This window comes from Erpetoichthys calabaricus, chromosome 2 (assembly GCF_900747795.2).
Source record: "Erpetoichthys calabaricus chromosome 2, fErpCal1.3, whole genome shotgun sequence".
Classification (NCBI taxonomy): Eukaryota; Metazoa; Chordata; class Cladistia; order Polypteriformes; family Polypteridae; genus Erpetoichthys; species Erpetoichthys calabaricus.
This window is the reverse complement of record NC_041395.2, coordinates 217,303,991-217,328,538: the sequence shown is the minus strand read 5'-3', so window position 1 is coordinate 217,328,538 and position 24,548 is coordinate 217,303,991. Positions and strand designations below refer to the sequence as shown.

Below are 24,548 nucleotides of genomic sequence, written 5' to 3'. Positions count from 1 at the left end.
CCCAGGACAGCAATGTGAACCTGTGTGCGTTCACAAATCCCTGCAAAGAATGACACAGCCAAAAGTACACATTGACATGATCAGCCTTATGATTTTTTTTTTTACAACTGTTACTTGGGCCTTTAAAAGTTATTTGCATATTGTTCCTGGGGTTTTGAAGGTCAATGAATCTATTTTTGTTCCTATGTGTTTTAATTAGTGTTGGTAATGATTCATATTCTCCTGTTTTGCTTTTTTGTTTTTTCTGGGATAATTTTTTTTTGACAGCTGCCTTCCCATTGCAAAACATAACAACCAGGAATGTGCAACACGTGACATCATTACCATGATAACTGCAAGATAAATGAGGGGAGTAAGCCCAAAGAGTTGGGGTACCAAGGGTAACTCTATTTAATAGCTGTCAAAGGGTTCAAATGAAAAAAACAAACAAGGTTGCAAAACTACTGGCATAAGCTAAAGCAAGAAAACAAAGGGTTTAAAGGCACTTCTCAGAGCTCTGGTCTCCAGATATGTGGGTCCTGGAATGAACACCCACTTCCGGTGGACTCTTGGTCTTTATAGTAGCCACCCAAAAGGAGCAGAGCCTTGAAGGAGGAAGCAGAGTGGAAGTCAGTTGTCTTCTGGCTGGTGTCTCTCCACACTGTGGGTGAAAAACAAGATGGTGCTCCTTCTTAACTCAGGGTGGTATTGCTTATCTTTTTAGAACCTTAAAGATGTTTCCTATATGCTCCTGCATAACACATCATAAAAGTCAGCATTTTACACTTCTTGGCTATCCAAAATTTGGATTCACAAAGGAATAACCTTTAGCGTCTTCCTTATTGTTAGTTTCTGAGTTCTGGTTATGACCAAGTTTTCTGTCATCTGACTGCGAATTTTTTGCCTCTGGTGCATGTTAATTTCTTGGCTTACGAGTTACGCTCTATTCTTTGACCATGACTCTTGCTACATGTCCTAATCTTTGTTTATTTAATACTAGCCGTCCTCCCATAGGCCCCCCTATCGCTATCAAAGCAGAGGCATGGTACACTTCAAAATGTGGAGGGTCACGGGGGTCTGCTGGAGCCAATCCCAGCCAACACAGGGCGCTTGGCAGGAAACAAACCCCGGGCAGGGCGCCAGCCCGCCACAGCCTAATAACTAACTGAAGTAAAATAAACAAGTTAAAGGAAGGAATAAAAATTGTTAAGTAATTAAATAATTGGACGTAGTTAAACCAATGCACACCAACTAATAGTGTGCAGAAATACTGTAAGTTACCTGGTAGAATGTAGAAAACTGCAGTAGTAAAGACACTAATAAATTATGGATTATGTCATGGGTGAGGGGACTTTCCACTGGGATATAACTTGAACTCTTGAACTCTCAGATCAGAAAGCAGATTTTTGAGTGGTCTGTATTTATTTAATTTTCATGTATAACTCTTATTTTAAGAGGTTGGATTTTTGAGGGATGTACTTTTGTTTTTGTCTGTTATATGCAGTTCAATACTAAATATTATTGTTGGGAGAGAAGTGCTAAACTTACAAAAAGTTTAAGACACCGTAAACATTACAGGTGAATAGACCAAAGGGAAGTTATTTGATATCACACAAAAGATGCTTGATAAAGATGAGATTCTGAAAGATTACAAAGCAAGTAGGAAAATGTGTGTATTACATAACCTTCAGCTGTGTTTGTAGACTCAGTGAGCAGGTTTGAAAATCTTTAAATTTTATAACACAATTTTATTACATACCCTGTGACCCTGTAGTTAGGATATAGCGGGTTGGATAATGGATGGATGGAATTTTATTACATATTTCTGTAACAGTGAGTCATGTGAAAAATTAGTGATAATGGAATGTAACTAAAGGATGTAAATCATATTTTGTAATACCATTTTATAATGTCATGCAGCTGAATTAGCTTTCATAGGCAGCAGATTCCAACTCAAGTCTTGAAAACACTGATGTGCTGTTGTTTGTTGCTGTTGGATGTAGAGGGTCTGTCGCTAACTGTAGTTAAAATTTCTAACACATTTTTCAAAGAGGACCCAATGGAGAATTAAAATCTGTGCGAAAGTCTCAAGTTAAAATTATTACAGATGATCATTATGGCACTTTGCTGATAAATTAGCATGTTAGAGAAATATTGAATCATCTTTAGATAATACAGCTGTGAGTTTTTATTTAGTGTAATCGGTGCAGCCATTTAGTCAATGTAGCATAATGTATGCCAAGCCACCTTTAATACATTTCTACATAGGTTAAGTTTCTTTTAGTTTTACTTTTATGAGCATCATGCGATTTGATTTCTAGGAACTGACCATTGTGACTGAGGTTCGTGAAAGACACCGTGCAGGCACAGAGTTGAGTGTAGGATTGGGCAGAGGCAGAATTCAGAGTGTTAGAATGTAATAAGACCTCTCTCTGCATTTGTACGTTAAGGGACGGTACTCACCTTGTTGGGTAATGAATAAAAAAAAAATCTTATTACTGCCATATTGAATAAATAAAGAATATCACTATTAGAAAATTAATCAAATAAATACACATCCAATGTCCTGCCTTTCTTGTATGGTAACAATCAGCCAACCAGCCTCACCTACAAGACCGTCCCATGTCCTGCAGCAAAGTGCACTTCAGGTGTTCCATTACTTTACTGTCAGGAGTGGCTGTTGAACAAGAGAAAAAGGAAAAAAGTTATAAAATATTTAAGTTGAAACAGTAAAGTGATCTGTAGATGAAGTTGCACAGAATGTTTCCTTGTCTTAAGGAAGATAAGTTTGAAAATTTGCCAATGCTTTCCATTGGTAGATTTTGAAATTTTTAAAAATGCGTACAATGAGCTGTTATCGAGAAACCTCGATGAACCTTCCTTAAAGAATATGTGTGCCAAATTTCAAGAAAATCTTTCCACTGGGAGCAAAATTCTTTAATGACAGAAACACAGATAGACAGACAGAACTATTATAACAGGTGCTTTTTGCATTATTTGCAGACGCAATTAAAAAATACTATCCTAAGAACTCCAAAGAAAGCAAGAACCAAAACTTACAAACATTACAAAATCATTAGCTTGACATTCCATGCATCAGACCTCTTAATGCAAATGCTTTATAGAAAAATAGAATAGAAGGAGGAAAAATGCTCAGTGAGGATCATTATGGATTCTTAAAAAAAGCAAGAGGACAACTAAAGCAACTCTGGGACTAATATCTATATACACCGTATGTATAAAGCAAAATTGACTGATTCACTTACTAATCAACAAAAAATATTTCCTCTTTAGGTAAAAAGCTGAACTTTGACAGGATGGTACATCTAGGATAGTGGGCATCCACTAAGAAAGGACATCTTCAATATATCAATATTTATGGGTAAAAAAGAGAAATAATTGTCTTCAACTTAAGAAAAGCCAAACAACTGGTCATTAACTTTTACCACACCAAACAGTCTCTATGTCTGGTCACTCACTGTAAGTACTTGAGGGTCCACATCAATATCAGGTTGGACTGGTCTCAGAACACAAAGGAACTATATAAGAAAGGCTCGAGCAGGATCGTTTTTCTTAGTAGACTGCATTCCTTTAATGTGGGTATAGTTACATTCTTTACATCATCAGCAACTCTGTGACGGGTAGTGAGATTTTTTTTGTGCTGTGGCGTGCTAGGCAGGTAACATTGCTTCAAGAGAGTTCCACCGAATCAACAAGATAAATAAAAAGCACAGGTTCAGTATGGGACTCACTCTGGACCCCCTGGAGGTAGCAGTGAAGGAGAATTAAAACATAACTGAGTGCCATTATTTACAATGCTGCACATCCTCTCTCTGATACACTAACAATGAGGACTTTCAGCCAATGAATTCATTAGAGAAATGTGACAAGAAGCGCTATTGGGTTCCCTTATACCAACAGCAATACATCTGCATTATGCCGCACTGTGACTGTAACTGCTAAGTCAGACATTTTTCTTTCTTTTTAATTTTTACATTTTTTTAATCATTCTAGGGTTCGTTCAGACTATAGTGTGTGTATATATCGATATCTATATGTCTATCTAAAGAGCGTCTGTAAAAAAACTAATTTCCTCCTGGGGACAAGTAAAGTTCTATCTGTCTTAACCCACCACAATAGAAAAACTAAATACCCAAAATCTCAAAAACACCTTGATGGATTTGATTTAAATTTGGTGACATTACAGAAAGAAAAGAATTAGCTCACATTTTTTATTTGTCAATATTTTTCAGTAATAATGTGTTACAAGTGGGCTATTCTTAGGGACTGCTTCCGTTTTTTTCTTGAGTGCCACAAAGGAAGAGAAGTAATCGTTCAGAGATGTGGTGCGGTCACTTTATGCGAATTAAGGCAATTATCAGAGGTGAAGGAATAGGATGAAAATTCTGTGAACCTCACAGCAGACATGCTTAGCAGTCTGCCTCCTCGGGTACACACAGTACTCCCCATTCTGTATTCTCTGTTTTATTTTGTGGTTCTTCCTGATCAAAGTTCTGTACAGCTGCTTATGAATGTTTGAATTAAAAATGGATGCCAAAACTTGTCACAAGACCCACTGAATGAATCCTCTAAGACAAAATCTAAAAACAAACAATAAAGAACTACTTAAGAACATTTCTGTTAAGCAGAATACACAGTTTGGGTTGGGGAAGCTTTTGGCCTCAAACCCCTACAGATGGTGTTGACCAAAGAGGCAAAATCAATGGCATTTAGACTGGGAGGAGAAGAAATCCAGAATATGGTAGAATTCATCTACTTAGGAAGCAAGATAAGTAGAAATGGGTGATGTGTGCAGGATTTAAGTAGCAGGATACATCAGGCCAAAATTGCATAAGGCTAAAATTGCATTAACAACAAAATATAGTATGAAAATGAAACACCTTGTCACCACAAAAAGGTTTGAGGCAGCCTCCCCGTATACTCAAACTTTGACTGAAAAAGCAAAAAATAAGGAATAAGTTGTTTACAGGCAAGAGTCCAAAACAGAACTGACTGGCAGTTTTTAAAGTTGAACAGGGAAAATGATGTCATCTGGGCAGGAACCAGAAGTGATGTCATTGGGTCCGGAACCAGAAGTAACATCATTGACTTCAAGCGGAATTTCCTGTGTTTGGTCTGCAGGGACAAAAGACAAAGGATTAGTGCACTATGCCACCCCCTGGTTCAGCATGGAATTACCTTCTTTTGGGCCCTTGATAGATAGATAGATAGATAGATAGATAGATAGATAGATAGATAGATAGATAGATAGATAGATAGATAGATAGATAGTCTACATTTATCCCAAAGAGAAAATCAGAACATACCCATTTATTTCCAAAAGCATATGTTTGGAGACAAGGAGGTCATTTTTGAATAGGTATGAATGGAGCTTGACACTATGGAAATGAAATGTGGAAAGTATTAACAGAAGAAGAGTAGAAGTCTTCAGAATACTCAAGATACAATGGGTTGGTCAGGTCACAAATGAAGATGCTCTTAGGCAACCAGGGGAGGAAAGGAAATAATTGGAACCTCATGTCAAGAGGCAAAAAAAATCTGATTGGACCCACTATCAAACATCCTGGACTAAAGATCTTTTCAGTTTTATTATTTTTGTTTTGAAAGGAACATCTTTATGTAATTCCTCTTACATGCTGTACATGAGTAGTAATTGTTTGATAGTTCATTTATATAATTAGATTCCAAGCTCATTTCCAGGGTTTTAAACATGTCAATAAATCTTAAAATACAGTACTATTGTTATTTTAAATATCTCACAGTTTTTGTTCTAATTTGAGCACCTATTGCTAAGGGAAGAAACAGGTCAAAGTTAATCAAATAGTGCTCTAAAATGGTTTCACTAACTGGAAAGATAATTACATTCTGCATGATAACTCATGGGTGATAATTAAATCTAACATGCGATTACAAGATTGCATAGGACCTTTCATAATTTGGAGAAACTCCATAGAAGTAATCAAAGAAATATTTAACTGAGTATCATTTGCCATTTCTATGTCAATACTAAAGTCACCTAGTAAGACTGCTTTATCATTATCAATGGATAAAATATTTCTAAACTCACATAGGGGAATGTGAGATTCAGACCAGGAGGTCTGCAAGTGATTGGAATAACTATATTTAATTTAGCTTTCATGTTTAAACATAAGGCCACACACTTTTTAGTTAAGATTATAGTACAAAAAGCAAATAAAACTAGGACAAACAATTAGCAAACAAAATAAAGTGCCTAAATACCATGTGCATTTTGAAGATTTTGAAGATGTAAATCACACAAAAAGGAATGCTATAAAGACCCATTTTAGTTTTTCAAAATAACGTTTGTAGGTGGGATGGGACTGCTGGTCTGCCACAAGACAACTGAAGTGATCCCACCATTCATGTCAGTGATGTTGCAGTTCAGAAGTCAGTGAAAATTAGATAGCAGAGTAAACTAATATTAAAAAAATAAAGAAATAAAATACCACACAAAAAAACACTGTGAAAATGCAGTTGACCAGCTATAAAACTTCCAGCTCCCATCTTCCTTTTCTAGGCAATGAGTTCTACCATGTAATGTCTGATTTCTTAAAATTCAACATGAGTCTCATATTTGACCAACTCTCTTTATAGTATTATCTCATGCTTTGTTTGCAAAGAAATCAAACCTCTGCACGCTTTTCAGTTAGTCCCAGAAATACTAAACCATGATGTGGTGAAACAAATTTTAGTATGAAGATAGTGTGACTCAGGCTTGTGGGTACGTGCCGCTGGTAAGCCGTGTGGCCATTGGGTATTCAATGGAGATGCTAGCTATTTGCTCGTTAATGTACAAGCAAGATTGACTCAACTATTCCTCATTGACATTCTGTAAGGCATTAAGCAAAGCACCTGAACCTACAAAGGTATAAAACAACCCGAGTAGAGAAAATAGGGTATTGAGAAAGAAAAACAGAAGGGACTAAAATCAGCAGAGATGATTTGGAAAAGAGTATGGAGAAGATTTGGAGAGTGAGCTGGTTTGGTGGCAAGGCAGAGAGGTGGCCCTGCAAGGGAACAAGGGGAACAACGCTACAGGAGTGTCCTTCTGAATAATCCGGAGGTGCAGGAGTGATTGAGTGCTCCAGGGGTCCTGCCGGACTGAAGTCAGGTGGCAGCACTATGGAGACTGGCTCACAATGTTTCCAGCGATGACTGACTGAGGTGACTGGAATGAGAAGTGCGCTTGCCAGCATCTTAGCTCTGTGAGTGGCTGAAGAGTGAAAGATAGAGGGAGAGAGTGAGGCACACATGGGTTCACAGGAAAATAAAGAGAAATGAAACATGATTTTTTACTCTGGGATTTTAGACTCAATTTTAACTCTGATGTGGATTTATTTCTAGTTTGATTTTAACTCCCAAAAGGGATCACTGATTTTTATTTATACATTATTTATTATATCAGTTATTTATTAACTGCACCATAGTTTAATTACTGGACACTAATTTGAAAAAACTGCACAAGCACATTTTTGTTCCAATATTGCTGTTTATGAATCCTCATTGCACTGATCCGTCACAGTTATGACTATTGATGTCCTGGGTTCAAGAAGACACCAAAGCTGTGGGCACCTGAGCATCACGCATGCCCACTTGATTTTGATTTTGTTGACAAAACTGTGTCCGAAATTCAACGCAGTAAAAGGCAAGCAGTCCAGCACCACATGGACATAAGTTTAGTGAGTAATATTGTTAGAGTTTAATCTGAAGCATGTTTTATCCACCTTAATAAAAGGATAAGTGTCTGAATATCCATCCAGTTGCTATGTCTCTCTCATTTCAAAATGATGGTGCATCACAAATATTTTTGGTAATCAAATGCATCATCATTAGAGTAGATCATGCCTCACAAACATTAACATTGCTTTTACAAATCTCATACCAAATCGCATATAACAGAGACATGTGCACTGCAAACGTTAATGCTGAGGTCTACATTGATGATTTAGATTTCAACCTGTCTTAGATGGGTCACTCAACTAGTTTATATTGAGTATGTATGTCAGAGGTACTGTAAATGGATATACAGACTTACAACAGTACTGTAAAATCAACATCAACCTTGCATAAATACTTTATTAAAAGCTACTCCACAGTCTTTCAAAACACTGCTATGATTAAAGACCGAATAGGGAGACCAAAACTGACAAAATTACATTGTCCAGGTAATGCTTGAATTAAACAATTCATATTATTTAAAATAAAAATATATAAAAACTAGCAGGTAGGCTATATAGTAAAAATGTCAAAGACCACCACCAGTTCACACTGATGAACACCAGAATTCAATAAGCATTCAGCAACAGTTTGAATCACATGTAATAACTAACACAATGTTAGCAACGATGACCTGCAGCCAATACAGCCAACTTACAGAATAGCTAGAAACACTCACTCTGCATAAATAAACATGCACAATGTGTTTGTATGAATGCAGGCAAATAGTGATGTTACCTGTGAGCTTTACCTACACAAATTGTATTCATTTCGAACTGAGCCCACCACTAAGATTTCTTTCTGACCTTAACCATCTGGGATAGGATTTCATGGCTTCTGCAGTAGTCATGAAAAATGATCAAATTCCAGAAGCTCATCTGGGACAAAAGCAAAATGATAGCCTTCAGGCAAGTTTCAGTGCAAATAAAAGTAAATTAGTCCTCAAAGAGAAAGCCAAAATCAAAGTGCTCACACAATAGCAACTGTCAAATGATGTTCAGGGATAAAGAAAGACTAAAAAAACAAGGGAAAGTGTAGTGTCAGCATAAGGTTAAAACTGAAGTGATATCCCAGACTACCCCACTTACACCAAAAAGAGCTGCAAACATAATGTAATTGAGAACCATTGTATAATGGTGACCGAAGCAGAAAACCAAAGAATGATACACACGAAACCTGAAATGTAGGAAATCGGTTCTAACTAGTAGCCAGTAGCTTATCAGTTTGAAGATAATAGGGCAGCACTTCATCATACTAATCTGCAAAAAAAACACCTGTCCACTTGCACAGGCCTGGATAACTAATACACACACGTCTGCATCAGAGGCCACTTGAACCCCACCTGCAAAAAGCTACAAAAGCACAAACATTATTAAGCATTAGCAGCTTGTTATCAAATCAATCAGCATGTAGACACTTAAATAAGTGGCATGTTTTTAGTAGCACTTTTAAAGTATGCATCCACTAAAGCAGATATTAACTTTATTTGCCTTAAAGTCTATACATTTTTGAACATGAGCAGGTTTGCAAAAAAGCCCTGGATATGCCAGCAGTAGACATTTTATGCAATGGATAGCAAAGATTTCACTGTTGAATCTCTGGAATACTGCAGCTTGAATGACTTAAATCTATAAAAATGGTGGTTCAAAGATTTAAATGCATAGTCATATAATGTGTCATGATTGTGCTGGGACTCCGTCCCTGATTTTAGTTTGGTTTATTGTTGTCTGTTTTCTGTGTCTTTGTAAATTGTTTTGCTCTTTTTGTTAATGCAACCCTTTTTATTAATAACCTTTTTCTATCATTCAATTTTTTGTCATTAATATCCTCTTTATTATTAATCATTTTCAAATCTCTACAGCATTTGTCACCTTAGATGCCTATTAGATCATAATTTTTTTCTCTCTGTTCTGAATGAAAACATAAGATTACATTTTTTTTCACTCCATGGTTTAAATCCATCCATCCATCCATTTTCCAACTCGCTGAATCCAAACACAGGGTCACGGGGGTCTGCTGGAGCCAATCCCAGCCAACACAGGGCACAAGGCAGGAACCAATCCCGGGCAGGGTGCCAAACCACCACAGATGGTTTAAATCATTTTTGGTATTTCTTGGAGTAATTTGTTAAAACAAAAAGCACAAACTTTAATCTGGTCTTTTTTGAAGGACTTCTTTTCAGCTCTAAAGCCAAAATCTCTCACTTCCTTGATGCAGTGGGAGGTCAGACTTTCTTTCATTTCTTGTTGACCTGCCCAGTCATTGATGTTTTTACTGAAGTTTACACAATTAATTTGCTTAAAACAAAAATAACAAATACAGTTGTTTCATTTAGTAAACAGGCATTCCAAAATGTGTGAAGAGTGGAATGGTGTGTTGCTTTTCTTTCTTATCAAAAGCCTCATTGAAAAGAAAATGTTCTGGTCAGAAGAATGCACACTCGTCTTTGAGCAGGTTGATCTTACTCATAGTCTTCCAGCATAGCATATCATATTTTTTACACAAAGGTGACAGGAGGAAATGTATTCAGGAGATTATAAATAAATAAATAAATAAATAAATATATATATATATATATATATATATATATATATATATATATATATTCATCGCATTCTGTGTCACAATCTGATTGCATGGGTGGTTACCTACCAGGTAACGCTTGTGGTTGGTCAGCAAGTCAGCTAACATCCACCACAGTGCCCTCAGTTGCGAGAAGCAGATCATAGAATGGTTGAAATAGTTTACTGTCAAATAATGCAAAGAGTACGCGACACGTGTGAACAATCAGATTGTGACACAGACTACGAATGCAATGAATGTAATTACCCCGATCTACATGCTGTCAAATGAATGAACCACACACTGTGGCGCAACATTAGAGGCTTCGCCTCTGGCGCTGACGTCCGAGGTTCAATTCCCCGAGAGGGGGGTGCAGTGAGTGTGTATGCCTGATGAGCCCAGAATTAGGGCGAAACACATGTCGCGTACTCTTTGCATTATTTGACAGTAAACTATTTCAACCATATATATATATATATACAGTATATATATATCTCTATATATAATCTTCATTTGGATCTTGATCTTTGTTTGTCCGCAAATGAATTAGAAGAAGAAGCACTAGATGGCAGTAGAGAGACAGCTAAAACATAGGCATTGCATTAAGAATCTCCTCCAGGCTTATACTACTGAAGACTGTAGTACTCCAGTCACACCTCAAAACACAGACATTCAAACTAAACAAATTGTGCTTTAAATTAACTAATCTTTATATATAATCTTCATTTGGATCTTGATCTTTGTTTGTCCGCGAATTCCACGCATGCGTAGACCACCTTCCAGTTTAGTACGTTGTTGTTACTCACGGATGTCAACAATGTGCCGGAATAACGAAAGGGGTGGTGGACAGTGTTACGCTGGTTAGCTCTTGAGGCCTAGTTAGAGAATGAGATTGCTGAAGATAAAAGGTACGTGCCTACGTAACATATGAATGAAAGAAAGACAGTGGGTAAAATAAATGACAACGTAACAGCACGTTCCGGAAATTATTATTGTTACGTTGTAGCCGCCGAGTGCTGCGCGTCTCACAGCTGTACCGTGGCTTGCTCACATGTCACTGAAGTGATCCCTATTTATGCTTTAAAGAGCCTGGATACCTATGTGTCCCCCTTTTATAAAACCATTGCTCCAGGTATATTGCCTTACTCTTTGGATTGCCACAAAGCAACCTGCGAGACTGGAGAAAGGTTGAGAAGAGATCGTGAGAGGAAACGACAGCGTCGTGAAAACGAGACAGACTGTGAACGGAGAGAAGCAGAAATGCTCCTACACCACCACATAATTACTATTTGGACAGTGATTCCGAATAGTATGTCCAAGGGTTTTCTTTTGTAATTTTGTTTCCCTTATAAAAAATCATAATGCTGTGCAACGAAGGGCCCAGTTCACGACTGGCAGCCGCGTTTAAACAGGGAGCCCTTCACAGACAACTTTAACACGCTCAACGTAGTTGGGCGCACACGGCTAGTATATATATATAAAGTATGTAGCCTAGTCATCAAAGAACCAAATGTAGTTTAAGGGCCTTAAGATAACAAAACCTTTCAGGACAATGTTCTATATTAAAGAAACTGAAGTCTGTGCACATCTGTTATGACCATATTAACCACAAAAATAACTAGATCTTCCATGGTGTACAGTATTAGTATGTGAAGGGAAAAGACTAAGACACTCAGCAAACTCGGACACAAGCAAAGGTCAAAATAATAAATGAAGAATATCCAACATCAGAGTATAAGTCAAAGGAGGTTATGCTCAAGCTTTATAATGCACTGGTGAGGCCTCATCTGGAGCACAGTGTGTAGTTTTAGTCTCCAGGCTACAAAAATTACATAGCAGTGCTAGAAAAGGTCCAGAGAAGAGCAACTAGGCTGATTCCAGGGCTACGGGGGATAAATTATGAGGAACAATTAAAAGAGATGAGCATTTTCAGTTTAAGCAGAAGGAGATTAAGAGGTGACATGATTAAAGTGTTCAAAATTATGAAAGGAATTAGTACAGTGGATCTAGACGGCTACTTTAAAATGAGTTTAACAAGAACACGGTGGTACAGTTAGAAACCTGTTAAGGGTAAATTTTGAACAGACATTAGGATTTTTTTCTTCATACAGAGAACCATAAACACATGGAATAAGTTACCAAGTAATGTGGTAGACATTAGGACAAAACTCGACGTGATCTTATTTTAGAAGAAATAAATGGATAGGCCTGTCGAGCTTTGTTAGGTTGATTGGCCTGTCCTCAACTAGATAACCCCTACTCTCTTCTGTTTCCTTTTCCGGTGTCCTTTTGGTGGTGGCTTGCGCCACCACCATCTACTCAAAGCACTGTGATGTTCCAACAAGTGATGGATTAAAAGCCAGAAGTCTGCATGACCATTATCATCAAGTCCTTCCGTGAGAACCCTAAATACAAAGAGGACTGATCATTTTTGTTAGGTAGAATGCCCAGAGGGGACTGGGCGGTCTCGTGGCCTGGAACCCCTGCACATTTTATTTTTTTCTCCAGCCGTCTGGAGTTTTTTTTTGTTTTTTCTGTCCCCCCTGGCCATCGGACCTTACTCTTTTTCTATGTTAACTAATGTTGTCTTATTTTAATTTCTTATTTTGTCTTTTATTTTTATTTTATTTTCTTCATTATGTAAAGCACTTTGAGCTACTTTTTTGTATGAAAATGTGCTATATAAATAAATGTTGTTGTTGTTGTAGATTATTCTAATGTCCTAATCAAAAGCCTAAGCGTCAATAGGCTTTGCGCCCTAGGAAGCAAGTTACCTGAACTATTCTATAACATTTCAGTAATTATTTACCGCTCTGATGCTGATCTTTCTGATCATAAAATAGGTAATTACGATAGCAATTGATGAGAAGAATTCATAATTAACTGCAGAATTACAGTATTTGAGGGTTCCTCTAGAGTGCCTCTTTCTCTTGGCTCAAATACTAATCAGCACATCATCATCTCAACAGGCTTAAGTTTCGAGTTTGGTATTTTTCCGTCCAGCCATTTTAGCTGTAGACTATCCTCAAGAAACTGTGACACACAGACACAAAGACACTAACACACACACAGACACTCACCCATCATCTAGATATTAATGTTTTCGGTATCAGAGGACCCAAAAATGTTGAGATCCTTCAAAGACCACAGATTTAAATTTTTGATGAATCTAAAGCTTTCGCTCCTCCCCCATAGACAATAGGTTATGGTGGGGGAGGGCACAAAGCAAAAAGGTAAAGTACACTCAAAGTCAAAAACTTCTAGTTTATTCCCTAAAATCTTTCCTGTTTAAATCTCACTGACTCTCTGTGTTATTTTTGCTTTTCTTTTTATTAAATGTAAGATGTTTTCTTAAAGCGATGTCCATCTCTAAATTACATAGCCTCTGTGACATTACAGACATAAGTTGTTGTGAAATCCTTCCACCAAGAAACACAAAAAAGGGATGCATATCTCAATAAACCACAATCTAGACCTGCCTTCTTTGCGGGCCTAGAGTCACCGAATAGGCCTCACTTTAGGCAACTATCCCTAAACTAAAAAGGCTGTCTTGCAACCTGAACAGGCTCAAAAAAGCAGAGCAAAGGCTTAAAAAGTTAAAAAATGGTAAATGTCCTCAAACATGAGTAGAGGAAAACCATAAAAACCTGTAGTCAAAGTACAAAACATAATTCATTTAATACTGTATCTATTAAAGAAGATACTGAAAGTATCATAAGATAGGTTTGCCAAAAATTGTCATCCTAAAATACACAAATCCAAAAGTCACAAACCAGAAATAGTATCTTAAGAGCTTCGAGAGTGACGCCTTCAAGACCTGGAGCGAAAAACAAGGGAATAAAGAAAAACACAAACAAAAATGTCAGGAACAATTGTCAGTATCGTAACAGCCATTTCATCAGCTGCTTCATCTTAAATAGAAGTGATGATGGTTTCCTAGCTGCAGCATTAAGTGGGCCCCTCTCCCTGGGCTTGGCATATAAGACACAAGAAACATAATTTAAAGGATAAGGCACCAGAACACAAACATTATTCATATATACACAATTATCACAAAACGCAATAATATTAATCAAATCATGCAATAAAAAAAAGAAAACAAAGACAAGATCAATAATAATAATATTTAAAAGAAAACAAAAAAGATAAATCAACAAAAAACACACTTGAGCCAGAGATAAAAGAAAATAATAATCAAAATATTTTAAGTATGCATACTTGCTTACTTACCACCCATTTAGCCTTCTTCTGGCATATAAAAGGAGGCATCAAATGTCTTCTGCTACTGTTTGTGTTGGGCCTGTTTCTTGATGGTGCCCCAGCTGTGGTTCATAGACTTTAGCTCTGCCTCGATAGCCAGCTCCTTTTGTGTTTCCCTTTAGGAGTCTAATACAGGGCAGTTTTGATGATAAGACTTCCTCCGCTTCTGAATCCATTTTCACACACACGGTGGCCATATTCTCTAGGTGGCATCTGCTAAGCAGAATTTAATTAGAGATGGTTCTTGACCAGAAAATGTGCAGGATTCATCCTAGACTTATTGTGTGGAATGTAGCCAGATTGTTTGAGTCACCTTCTGTCGTCCTCCAGCATTCAGATCCATATAGAAAGGTTTACAGGAAACAGTCTCATACACCCTAAGCTTCATTTAGATACTGTACTGCAAGGATCTCCACATATTAGTGAGCATCAAGAAAGCAGTCCTAACTTAGGTGAAGGTGTCAGTCATGGATAGGACTTCTCCATTAATCTTAACAGGCATTGAACTATCTACATTCAGTGTCATGACCTTCATCTTGGACTGGTTGATCTTTAATCCCACTTTCTGTGCAAATGTGTTGTTGCAAGTTGCTTTCTTCTGAATGTGGTGGTGAGTATGTGATAGCAAAGCAGTGTCATCAGCAAAGTCAAGGTCTTTAAGGGTGGAAAAGAGTGTCTATTTGATGCGTTTTGGTTGGTCTTCAAACTTACACCACAATATCCAGTCAATGACTAGGCTGAAGAACAAGGCAGAAATCACACAACCTTGCCTGACACTGGTCTTTATTCCAAAGCAAATGTCACTGCTTTGTCCACTCTACATAATATGGCCAGAATTTGACACCAGCAAATTTTTTACCAAGCTGATAAGTGTCTCCTTAGGTTTAGACTTGAAGAAAATGCCTACCAGGGCAAACAAAAAAGAATAAGTATGAGCATATTTCTTCATGTCAGAGGTGACATTAACAAATTAAATAAAACTATAAACTAGACTGACTCAGACATTATGTACAGCTTCATTTCTTTTGACCCTAATTCTAATTAGAGGTAATGAGGTGAAGAAAATGTGCTGAACACTAATGATGATATTGATAAAAATAATGATGATATTGATGGCTTCAAACTGCTGGCTCAAGCCACCATTCTTGCAGCACTGAAATCTGCTATGTGTTTCTGTTACTTTTGTTCTAATGAAAACCTTAAGTAGCTTAATCAGTGTTCAGTCATTGAATAAATAAGAGACATTAACAGAATACAACACTAGGGCCCTCAATGAAAAAGCCTTGTTTCTTCTAGGAAAAATAAAACAGTTGTGTGCAAACACATTGTTGACAGCAATAACTGCACTTGTCCTTGACCTGAGGAAGTGATGGGTTTATTATGGATGGTCATAGACAACATGATTTGATACAGAGGACCCTTTATCCCATAGACCAATGGGCAGAGCCAAGTCAAGTTAGGATAACTGTTCCTCTTTCAGGTTGGCAATGATACAATAAACAAATGTCATATACTTCCAAGTTTTGTCACTACCTGTAGCTGTGCTCTTAATACTTCAGCTCAATAGAATAATTACACATCTGGCTATCATGAAGAAATATCTTTCTTTTCAGTCACTCTCTTTTCATCACATACTTCCTTCATAAAGACAACTGATAAGTGATACTTCTTTATCCCATTTCACAGTGATAGAAAGAAAGAAATGCAATAATCCGTATGCAGACTTTTAGCAAATGCACTGTCAGACCTTTCTGCAATGTTATATACCTATTCTAGCAATTTAATCCTGCCACTTGTAGCAAGCAGCATCTTATTTTGCTAGGCAATGGCTATTTGTATGCACATTTGCTACCTTCTATTTCTTAATTACAAACATTCCTTTATAATTAAGCATAATCTTTATACTATTTCTCAAGTTCTTGTTCTCTTCTTTTTAGTGCTACCATATTTCTATTTCTTCTTCATCTTTGACTGACGTTTTGCTTAATTTTACAGTGCTACTTTGCCTACACCTTGTATTTTTGCTCATGTCTTCTTTGGTATTGACTTCAGCTCATTTTGACCGTGTCTCAACTTATTTTTGACTTTTTGATTCATTAAAACTGAAGAAGGTGGCATTGCAGTCCACAATGTCAGGATTTGGAAATTCTAAAAAAATATCACATCAGATTGCAAGTCAATCAAACAAAAAGATGAGCATAGAAAATATAACAGTATGCTTTAAAATTAATTCATGAAAAAGAATTCAGCATTCAGCCCCCACCTAAAATGAAAAAACAGAGCAACATGAATAGAGAACGAACCCACCTAAAATAATTTAATCCTTGAGCATTTTTGTGTTTTATCAATTTTGTCCTTTTTGTTTTAGTATTTTGTTTGATCAGTTACATTTGTTTTGTTTATCATATGTGAAAACAAAAGAATGAGAAAGCCACAAAATGGTTTGGTTTAGCCAACCCATATATTATCGTTGGTTGTTGGCACGGCAAAGAAAACAAGTTTTACTGAGTTCAAAACAGAACTGATGTATAGATGACAAAATGGCGGCTTTAAAGTTAGGCAGAGGAAATTAGGTCAGGTCATCAGGGCCGGAACCAGAAGTAATGTCATCGGAGCCAGGCGGGATTTCCCATGACTGGTCTGCAGGAAAAAAAAGAGAAAGGGTTAATGCACTCTGCCCTCCCCTGGTGCAGCATGGAATTACCATCATTCAAGCCCTTTAGCTGATTTCCCATGTGCACATGTGTGACACATATTGGTTATCATATGATCATGTGATATCATATTATGATGATCTCTTCAGATATCGTGTGGAATCCATTGTGCGTGCATAATCTTGCTAATGGATATGTAAGGCATTATTTTATATAAGTGTAAGGGTCCTGCGGGCAGCTGCTGCGAGGGTACTTACATGAAAAATAAACAACACCAGAAGATAGAGTACTATAAAAGAGCAAAAATATCAAAAAGTCAAGAATAGGAGAAACGTTAGAATACCAGAAAAAAGTAAAAAATATCAATCTTTGAAACTCCAAAAATTGTTAGTCAAAATGAAAGTCAGAAAACAATGCCAGAAATTCAAAATCAAAAAATAAACAATCTATACAAGCAGATTTTCTTTAAATGTTTGAATCCCAAAATTAGGACAGAAGATTATGTAAGCAACTATCTTTTAATGGGACAGGGTGAGAGCATTACAGAGCACATATCATGTGACTAGAGACAAGAGATGTTTTTATAAGAAATTGTGGTATCCACACATCTAAGATGCAAAGTGGAGGTGCCCAAATAGGCGACATTCCTACAAAATGGCAATGTGCTGATGTTCAAGAATATAAGCAACAATAAGATACCGACCAACATGAATAAAAATAGAAAAGATAAGTGCACACAAGTGCCATAATGAGTTTGATGACAATAAGATACTTGGCGAACAATGTAAATTCATCATAACTTCGTCTTTGTTGTACAAGTTAACATGCTGCTCATCTGAACATTTTTGTTTTTAATAAACAAGAGTTTTCTTTGGTAACAAACATTTCTTTAAGGTGCAAGGATGGCACTCACTGAGTCCAGAGGAATTCAGAAGTTTGGAGGCTTTTTGAGAGAAACTACAAACAAATTCTTTAAGAGAGAACCAGAAACAAAAAATAGAAACAGTAGGCTAGTATTTAACAAACAGATATTAAGTATAACAAGACTACAGTGGGTGAGGCATCAGGGAAGTCACGTTTGCGAGGTAAAGTGAAACTCATATGATTTAAGGAAACAGAAGATCAGAAGTACACTACAAGGAAATGGAGACGCAGCTGACAACTTGTCAAAGGCAGATTTCGCACAAATGCTGGAAAGTTTTTCTTCACGCAAAGAACCATTGACACATTGAAGAAATTACCAGTTTTTGTGGAGGAATGTAGGACTTTAAGGACCTTCATATCGATGTTATTTTGGACAAGCTGGGTGAATAGGGTGGATGAGCATGTTGAGCTGAATGGCCTGTTCTCATCACAATTGTCCTAATGTTCTAATGTTGTAAAGGAGAGTCGGGTGGATGAGGATTGTGGTTTTAGCATGTTTGGAGCCAAGTAAATCTAGTATTTCTTTAACATTTGCCAAAAGCACATTTTTGTCTATCTTTAGGAAGGCTCTAAAGAGCAAGAGAAATTCACGTTTTTGATTTTTCATTACCTGGTCTTGACTCTAAGCTCTCCTTAGTAAAGAATTTTAATTCTGCACTTAATTAAACATCTCTAGTGAGCAAAAATAATGTGAGTATTGATTTCAGTTTCCTCTGGTTATGAATAATACCTTTTCCTTAAATATATATTTGTCTAGTGTTAACATATATTTTGATCATGATCTTTACTATAGATGTGGATTGAGGATTTGACTAGCACTTATGATACTTAACCTTTGCTTATCTAAAATAAAGTAAGAAATCTGTTGGCTAGTAAGGAAAAGTTCTTACACCCACACAGATGCCAGAGGCTCATCTAACAGTACAGTAAATCATAGGTGATGATCTTCTGTGTCTGCCTGTGAGTAGAGTTTAGTTTAGCTGTGACCTTATAATTATCCTCTCAGAGTTCATAGACAGAAGAGACTCAGACTTCAAAGATGATGAAATCCCAATCCTAGCAAACTGTATGCCTTGCAATAAGATATTTCACTTTTCTATTCTATAATTGTAAACATATGCATCATGGGTGGCAATACAGTATATATGTAAAATGGTATGCACTGTAAAACATGTTGCTGGTGTTACTGATAACTCCTGCTAACTTGAGGCCATGAGTAAGTTTCTTCATTGTGGTCTCCTATCAGAAATACCTTGCAGCCCTATGGGGTGTTATTAGAAAAATAACTGCCTCTTACAATAAGTAAAAACTTCCTGAGCCCACTAAGAAGAAAAGGCATGGATTTGGCAGAAAACAAAAATAAACTCAACCAAATAAACAATGAATGTCTGTTACAGAAAGATGGGCCCTGCCAGAGGACACAGACAGCCACATTCAGAGGATACTTTTAGCATTTGTAAAATAAAGAAAAGCAATCAATTGGCCCTAATCAATAAACCAGAGCAGCAGTTCCATATCCCACCTGTCAATCAGCAATGTAATACTGAATTAAAAAAGGAATTTAATAGCAGAGCAAATTCAAGGTCACAGCCTGGGTAGCAGACAAGGCCATTGCTCTCTTATGTCCTCTTCGAGTTTCTCACTAACACTTTACCCTTTCTTTGTCTTCTCTGTTTAGGTCTTATTACCCGACAAGAGGCAGAGTCTCTCCTCATGAATGCCTCTGAAGGCTCCTTCTTAGTTCGTGTTAGTGAGAGAATCTGGGGGTACACCCTTTCCTATCGCCAACAGAGTGGCTTTAAGCACTTTCTGATTGATGCCTCCGGAGATTATTACAGTTTCCTTGGCGTCGACCAAATCCGCCATGCTACTCTAGCTGACCTGATTGAATTTCACAAGGTACTACCAAATTACTGTTCCCTTATACTATGTTGTATATGTATTGGATGGATTTTGTTTGCTCTCCTCATAAGGCAAGTTTTTCAGCAGTATACTTTCCACTTGCTTCTGACTTCTTGCAGTTCTGAAATATTTATTAGTCTCATAACTAACTTCATAATATGGAAGGACATCTCTTGGCAGCTAAGGCACTTCATAAATATTGGGCATACAGCAAAACTGGACATATTTACTGGAGAGGTATAAAATATACATTAGAAACACTAATATGCCTCACTGAGACCTGGGACCCATAGACCTGCACACGCTTCTTCTGGTATCTCCCATACACTTTCACACATTTCTGTCCACTTACCAAATTATAAAGAGTGTGGAATTATTAGAACTTAATGTTGATTTTGTGTAACTCATAAAAGGAACGTTCATTACTAACTCAATGAATTCTTATATAGTGTATGTCCTACTGGACAAGCTTTAAGACAGATGCATATCTGAGGAAGAAATATACTAGAAATAAAACATAACATACAAAATAGCATATACAGTACATACATTTTTTGCTTTTATTTCCCAACACATGCCTTACAAGAGAAGTATTAAGAACATAATAAACACACATTAATATAGACAAAAGGGAAAAAAATTAGTCCAACGAGAAATCACATCTATATCACATACAGAGAAAGTTAAAACTTGCTAATCTTAAACCACACTAAAAACCCTAGTTTTACCCAAAACAGAGAGATAATTAGTAAAAAAAATATATATATAAATAAATAAAAACAAAAAATACAAACTATGTTGTTATTAATGTTCCTATTAATTAAAACAGTAGGAGTTTAACAGAAACCTTGGCAGAGGTCCAGCAGACTTATTTTAGAACAACAATAATTAATTCTCATCACATTCTAAAGAAGCTATGCACAGTTGTACACAATGAAAATTTGGATTTTTTTTCTAATTTTATATAATATAAGATAATGTTTTCCCATTGAGTTATGGGAAACAATTTAGTGTAGAAAATCACAATGAATTTATTGCTAGGTAGTCTAATCCTGTCCTAAATAACTCCAAACACTGCTGTCAGAAGATATGGGATAATTGCAATCATAAAACTGACACATCTAATTGGTTAGAGAATATCTTTGCCCAGAATGATTTAAGTTTAGGACATTCCTAAAACATATGCTTTAGAAAGGCCAGAGCTACATGGCAATGTTCACAACTATATAATGTATTTTAGATCATTTTAATCTTGAGAGATGCATCTGGTGTACACCTTCAGCTGAGTTACAACATGTTTTACACAAAATGATGAGAAATACACTTTGGGAATGAATGAATTTCACTCCTGAAACTGCCTTAGTTGAGAGTGAGTTCTGTTTCTCAGGGTGGCCTAAGGTTTTCAAGAGGTGTACACTGTGACATTGGTTGCTAAAGTCTCAAATGGTGGCAATGTGAGCATGAGCATTGGAGGACGATTAGGAAAAATGAGGCAATTCTTTCTGACAAAATTCCTAACTTCTAAACAGAAGAATATATGTGAGAAGACAATCTCTTATTAACAAGCATTGATTGAAAGTTGCAAGCATATTATTACTATAAAGATCTTTAAAGATTGAGGTACAAAATAGCTTCCATCAACAAAATACTGTAAACTGCGTCAAGGTGGGAATGTGGAGTTATCCTGTAAAGTAGCAGCAAACAACGGTGTCTCTTCTTAAAGTGTTTTCTTCAAGGATGGACAATATAAAACTGGACAGTAGGTGAGAAAGGCATCTCGCTGATAATGACAGAGTCTGAGAAGCAGGCCTTATGGGAACAAGCTTGAGAAAGGGAGCATCAATAAAAAGAGGTTCAGATGCACATAAATACAGAGGAAAGGTGCTGAAGGTACATGTAGGGCAAGAGATAGAACATTTTAAAAATTATTCTACTACCTGTCTTTGACAGGTACTATGGCTAGTTATTAATATACTTTCTGAAATTGCTTATTCCATTACTGTGTCCGGACTCATGTTGTATACGTTCAGTTTAATTCAGTTTACTTTTAAATATGAATCTTCACAGAGGACAAACACAGAACATTTACACAGATTTAAACATTCAAACTATCCATCCATCCATCTATCTATTTTCCAACCCGCTGAATCCGAACACAGGGTCACGGGAGTCTGCCGGAGCCAATCCCAGCCAACACAGGGCACAGGGTGCCAACCCACTGCAGGACACACACCCACACACCAAGCACACACTAGGGCCAATTTAGAAACACCAATCCACCTAACCTGCATGTCTTTGGACTGTGGGAGGAAACCGGAGCGCCCGGAGGAAACCCACGCAGACACGGGGAGAACATGCAAACTCCACGCAGGGAGGACCCGGGAAGCAAACCCGGGTCTTCTAACTGCGAGGCAGCAGCGCTACCACTGCGCCACCGTGCCGCCCACATTCAAACTAATGAGAGAAAAATACATACTTATACAGCATTACCATATGTATATAAGCATACATCAAGACAAATAAAAGGCAATGCAAAGACCTATGACTTTGTTTAAAATATGATTCACACTAATAGAAGGTCCTGCTAACAAAAAATTTGGCCAGTTGAAATGGAGGAGAAGAAAATAAAAAATCAAGTGAACAGCATTCGTATAAGTAAATAAAACACTATTTAATTAAGCAAAGTCTGAGGGTGGATTATGATCATGATCATGTCATGCATTATATATTGGACTCCGAACATTGTTAAAATATGATGGTCTGACACTATGTTATCAATTCTAAACGCCTAACATTCCCAGTCACACTGAGCTCTTGTGGTATGGCCAGGAATAGTAGTTTCATCAATGGAGCAAGATACTGAGGACAAAACTATCATGGGAAAGTTCAGTGACAGCTGGTACAGAGTGTTGTCACATCCTCCACATGACAAACCACCCAGATTGGGACCCGAGTGCAGCAGTTGATACCTCCGCACCACATTGAACAGTGTGTTTTTTTATGGTCGCTGGAGTGCCAATCCTGCCACCAACCCCCAAGTTTTGCCTTTAAATTGGGGGACCTGCTTGGAGGGCTGGATGCAGATTAACGTCATACCCAGGACAAAGCAATTGCAGGTTAAGGGCCTTGCTGAAGGGCCCAACAGAGTCATTTCTGGCAGATAGATTACCATTTATTTGAGAGTAACATTTAACAACATTGCTACAATATGAATAGCCTAATTGGCAAATCTCAGTAGCATATGGTAGACCAAAGTACAGGTAGTGTGTTTACATGCTACAACTCTTCTAGTTGATAGATTTTAGAGATTGGAACTCATGTGGCCAAAGACTCTACCTCAGGGGTGCCCACACTTTTTCATCTTGCAAGATACTTTTAGAATGACCAGGTTGAAATGATCTACCTACATTAAAAATGCTATATATATATATATATATATATATATATATATATATATATATATATATATACTGTATATATATATATATATATATATATATATATATATATATATATATATATATATATATATATATATATATGTATATATGCTGAGTATACTTTATACATAAAATATATGTTGTCGTACCTTGCATAACTGAATAACCCTTATGGCACAATAACAATTCAAGACATTTATGGTCACTACAGTATTTGGATTTAATAATCTGCATGTGGGAAAAGGCTGACTCGCATAAATAAGTAGAGCCGAAAAATGCAGTCAAGGAGGTAGCACATTTCCTCATCTTTGGGTACTTTTCCTCTGTGAGTAAGTTCCAAAACTGTCCTTGAGCCCCATATTTCAGCTGAATGTCATCCTGTAGTGTCAAAATCTCATCCTCCACTGTAGAGGAGTTTTAGGTGAAACAGAGTTGCAATTTTTGATGCGGGTGAATCACCCTCAACATCTTCCCTAAATGGATAGCACTTAAATGTAACGATTGGCTCAAGTAAAGCTGAGTCTTGAAACCGTCTGTCAAAGTCCGACTTACAATTTTCAATCTGCTCTGTGTAGCGTATGCTGTCAAGTTCCACACACACCTTCCATTGCGTCTCCAGCTCTGACGCGAGGTTTTGGATGTTCCCCAAATCAAGGCACTGCAGCTTTGAGAACAGATGTTGCATTTTTCGTTTGAAAGCATTAACTGAGCTAATCATATTGACCGTGGTTTTGCCTTTTCCTTGCAGCTGTAAATTAAGCTCATTAAACATGTTGGTCAGATCGGAAAAAAAATGCCAAGTCTAGTGGCCATTGATCGTTATTAAGCTGCTTGTATTCTGCATGTTTAATGACAAGGAGAAACTCCTTTTTCTCTGGCCAGAGGTCTCACAATCTCAGCAGGAATTTCTCCCTAGCCATCTGCCTCAACGAAGGCCTCTTTTATCATCTCTCCATCTTGGAAGGACTTCTTATGCTTAATGATCGAGTGACTCACCCAGTACGATGCTTTGGTGTATCTACCTTTGCTTTTGAATTCAGCCGAGTGAAAAATAACAGCTGTCCGATTT

General features: G+C 37.1%; 1 protein-coding gene across 1 annotated transcript in view; it reads left to right on the top strand.

Annotated features, from left to right (window-relative positions):
• sh2d4ba (SH2 domain containing 4Ba) overlaps positions 1-24,548 on the top strand; it is a 105,754-nt gene that overhangs the window by 52,040 nt on the left and 29,166 nt on the right. The window contains exon 7 of the mRNA XM_051923342.1: positions 19,816-20,036. Within this exon, the coding sequence (XP_051779302.1) occupies positions 19,816-20,036 (221 nt within the window). The remainder of the gene's footprint in view (positions 1-19,815; positions 20,037-24,548) is intronic.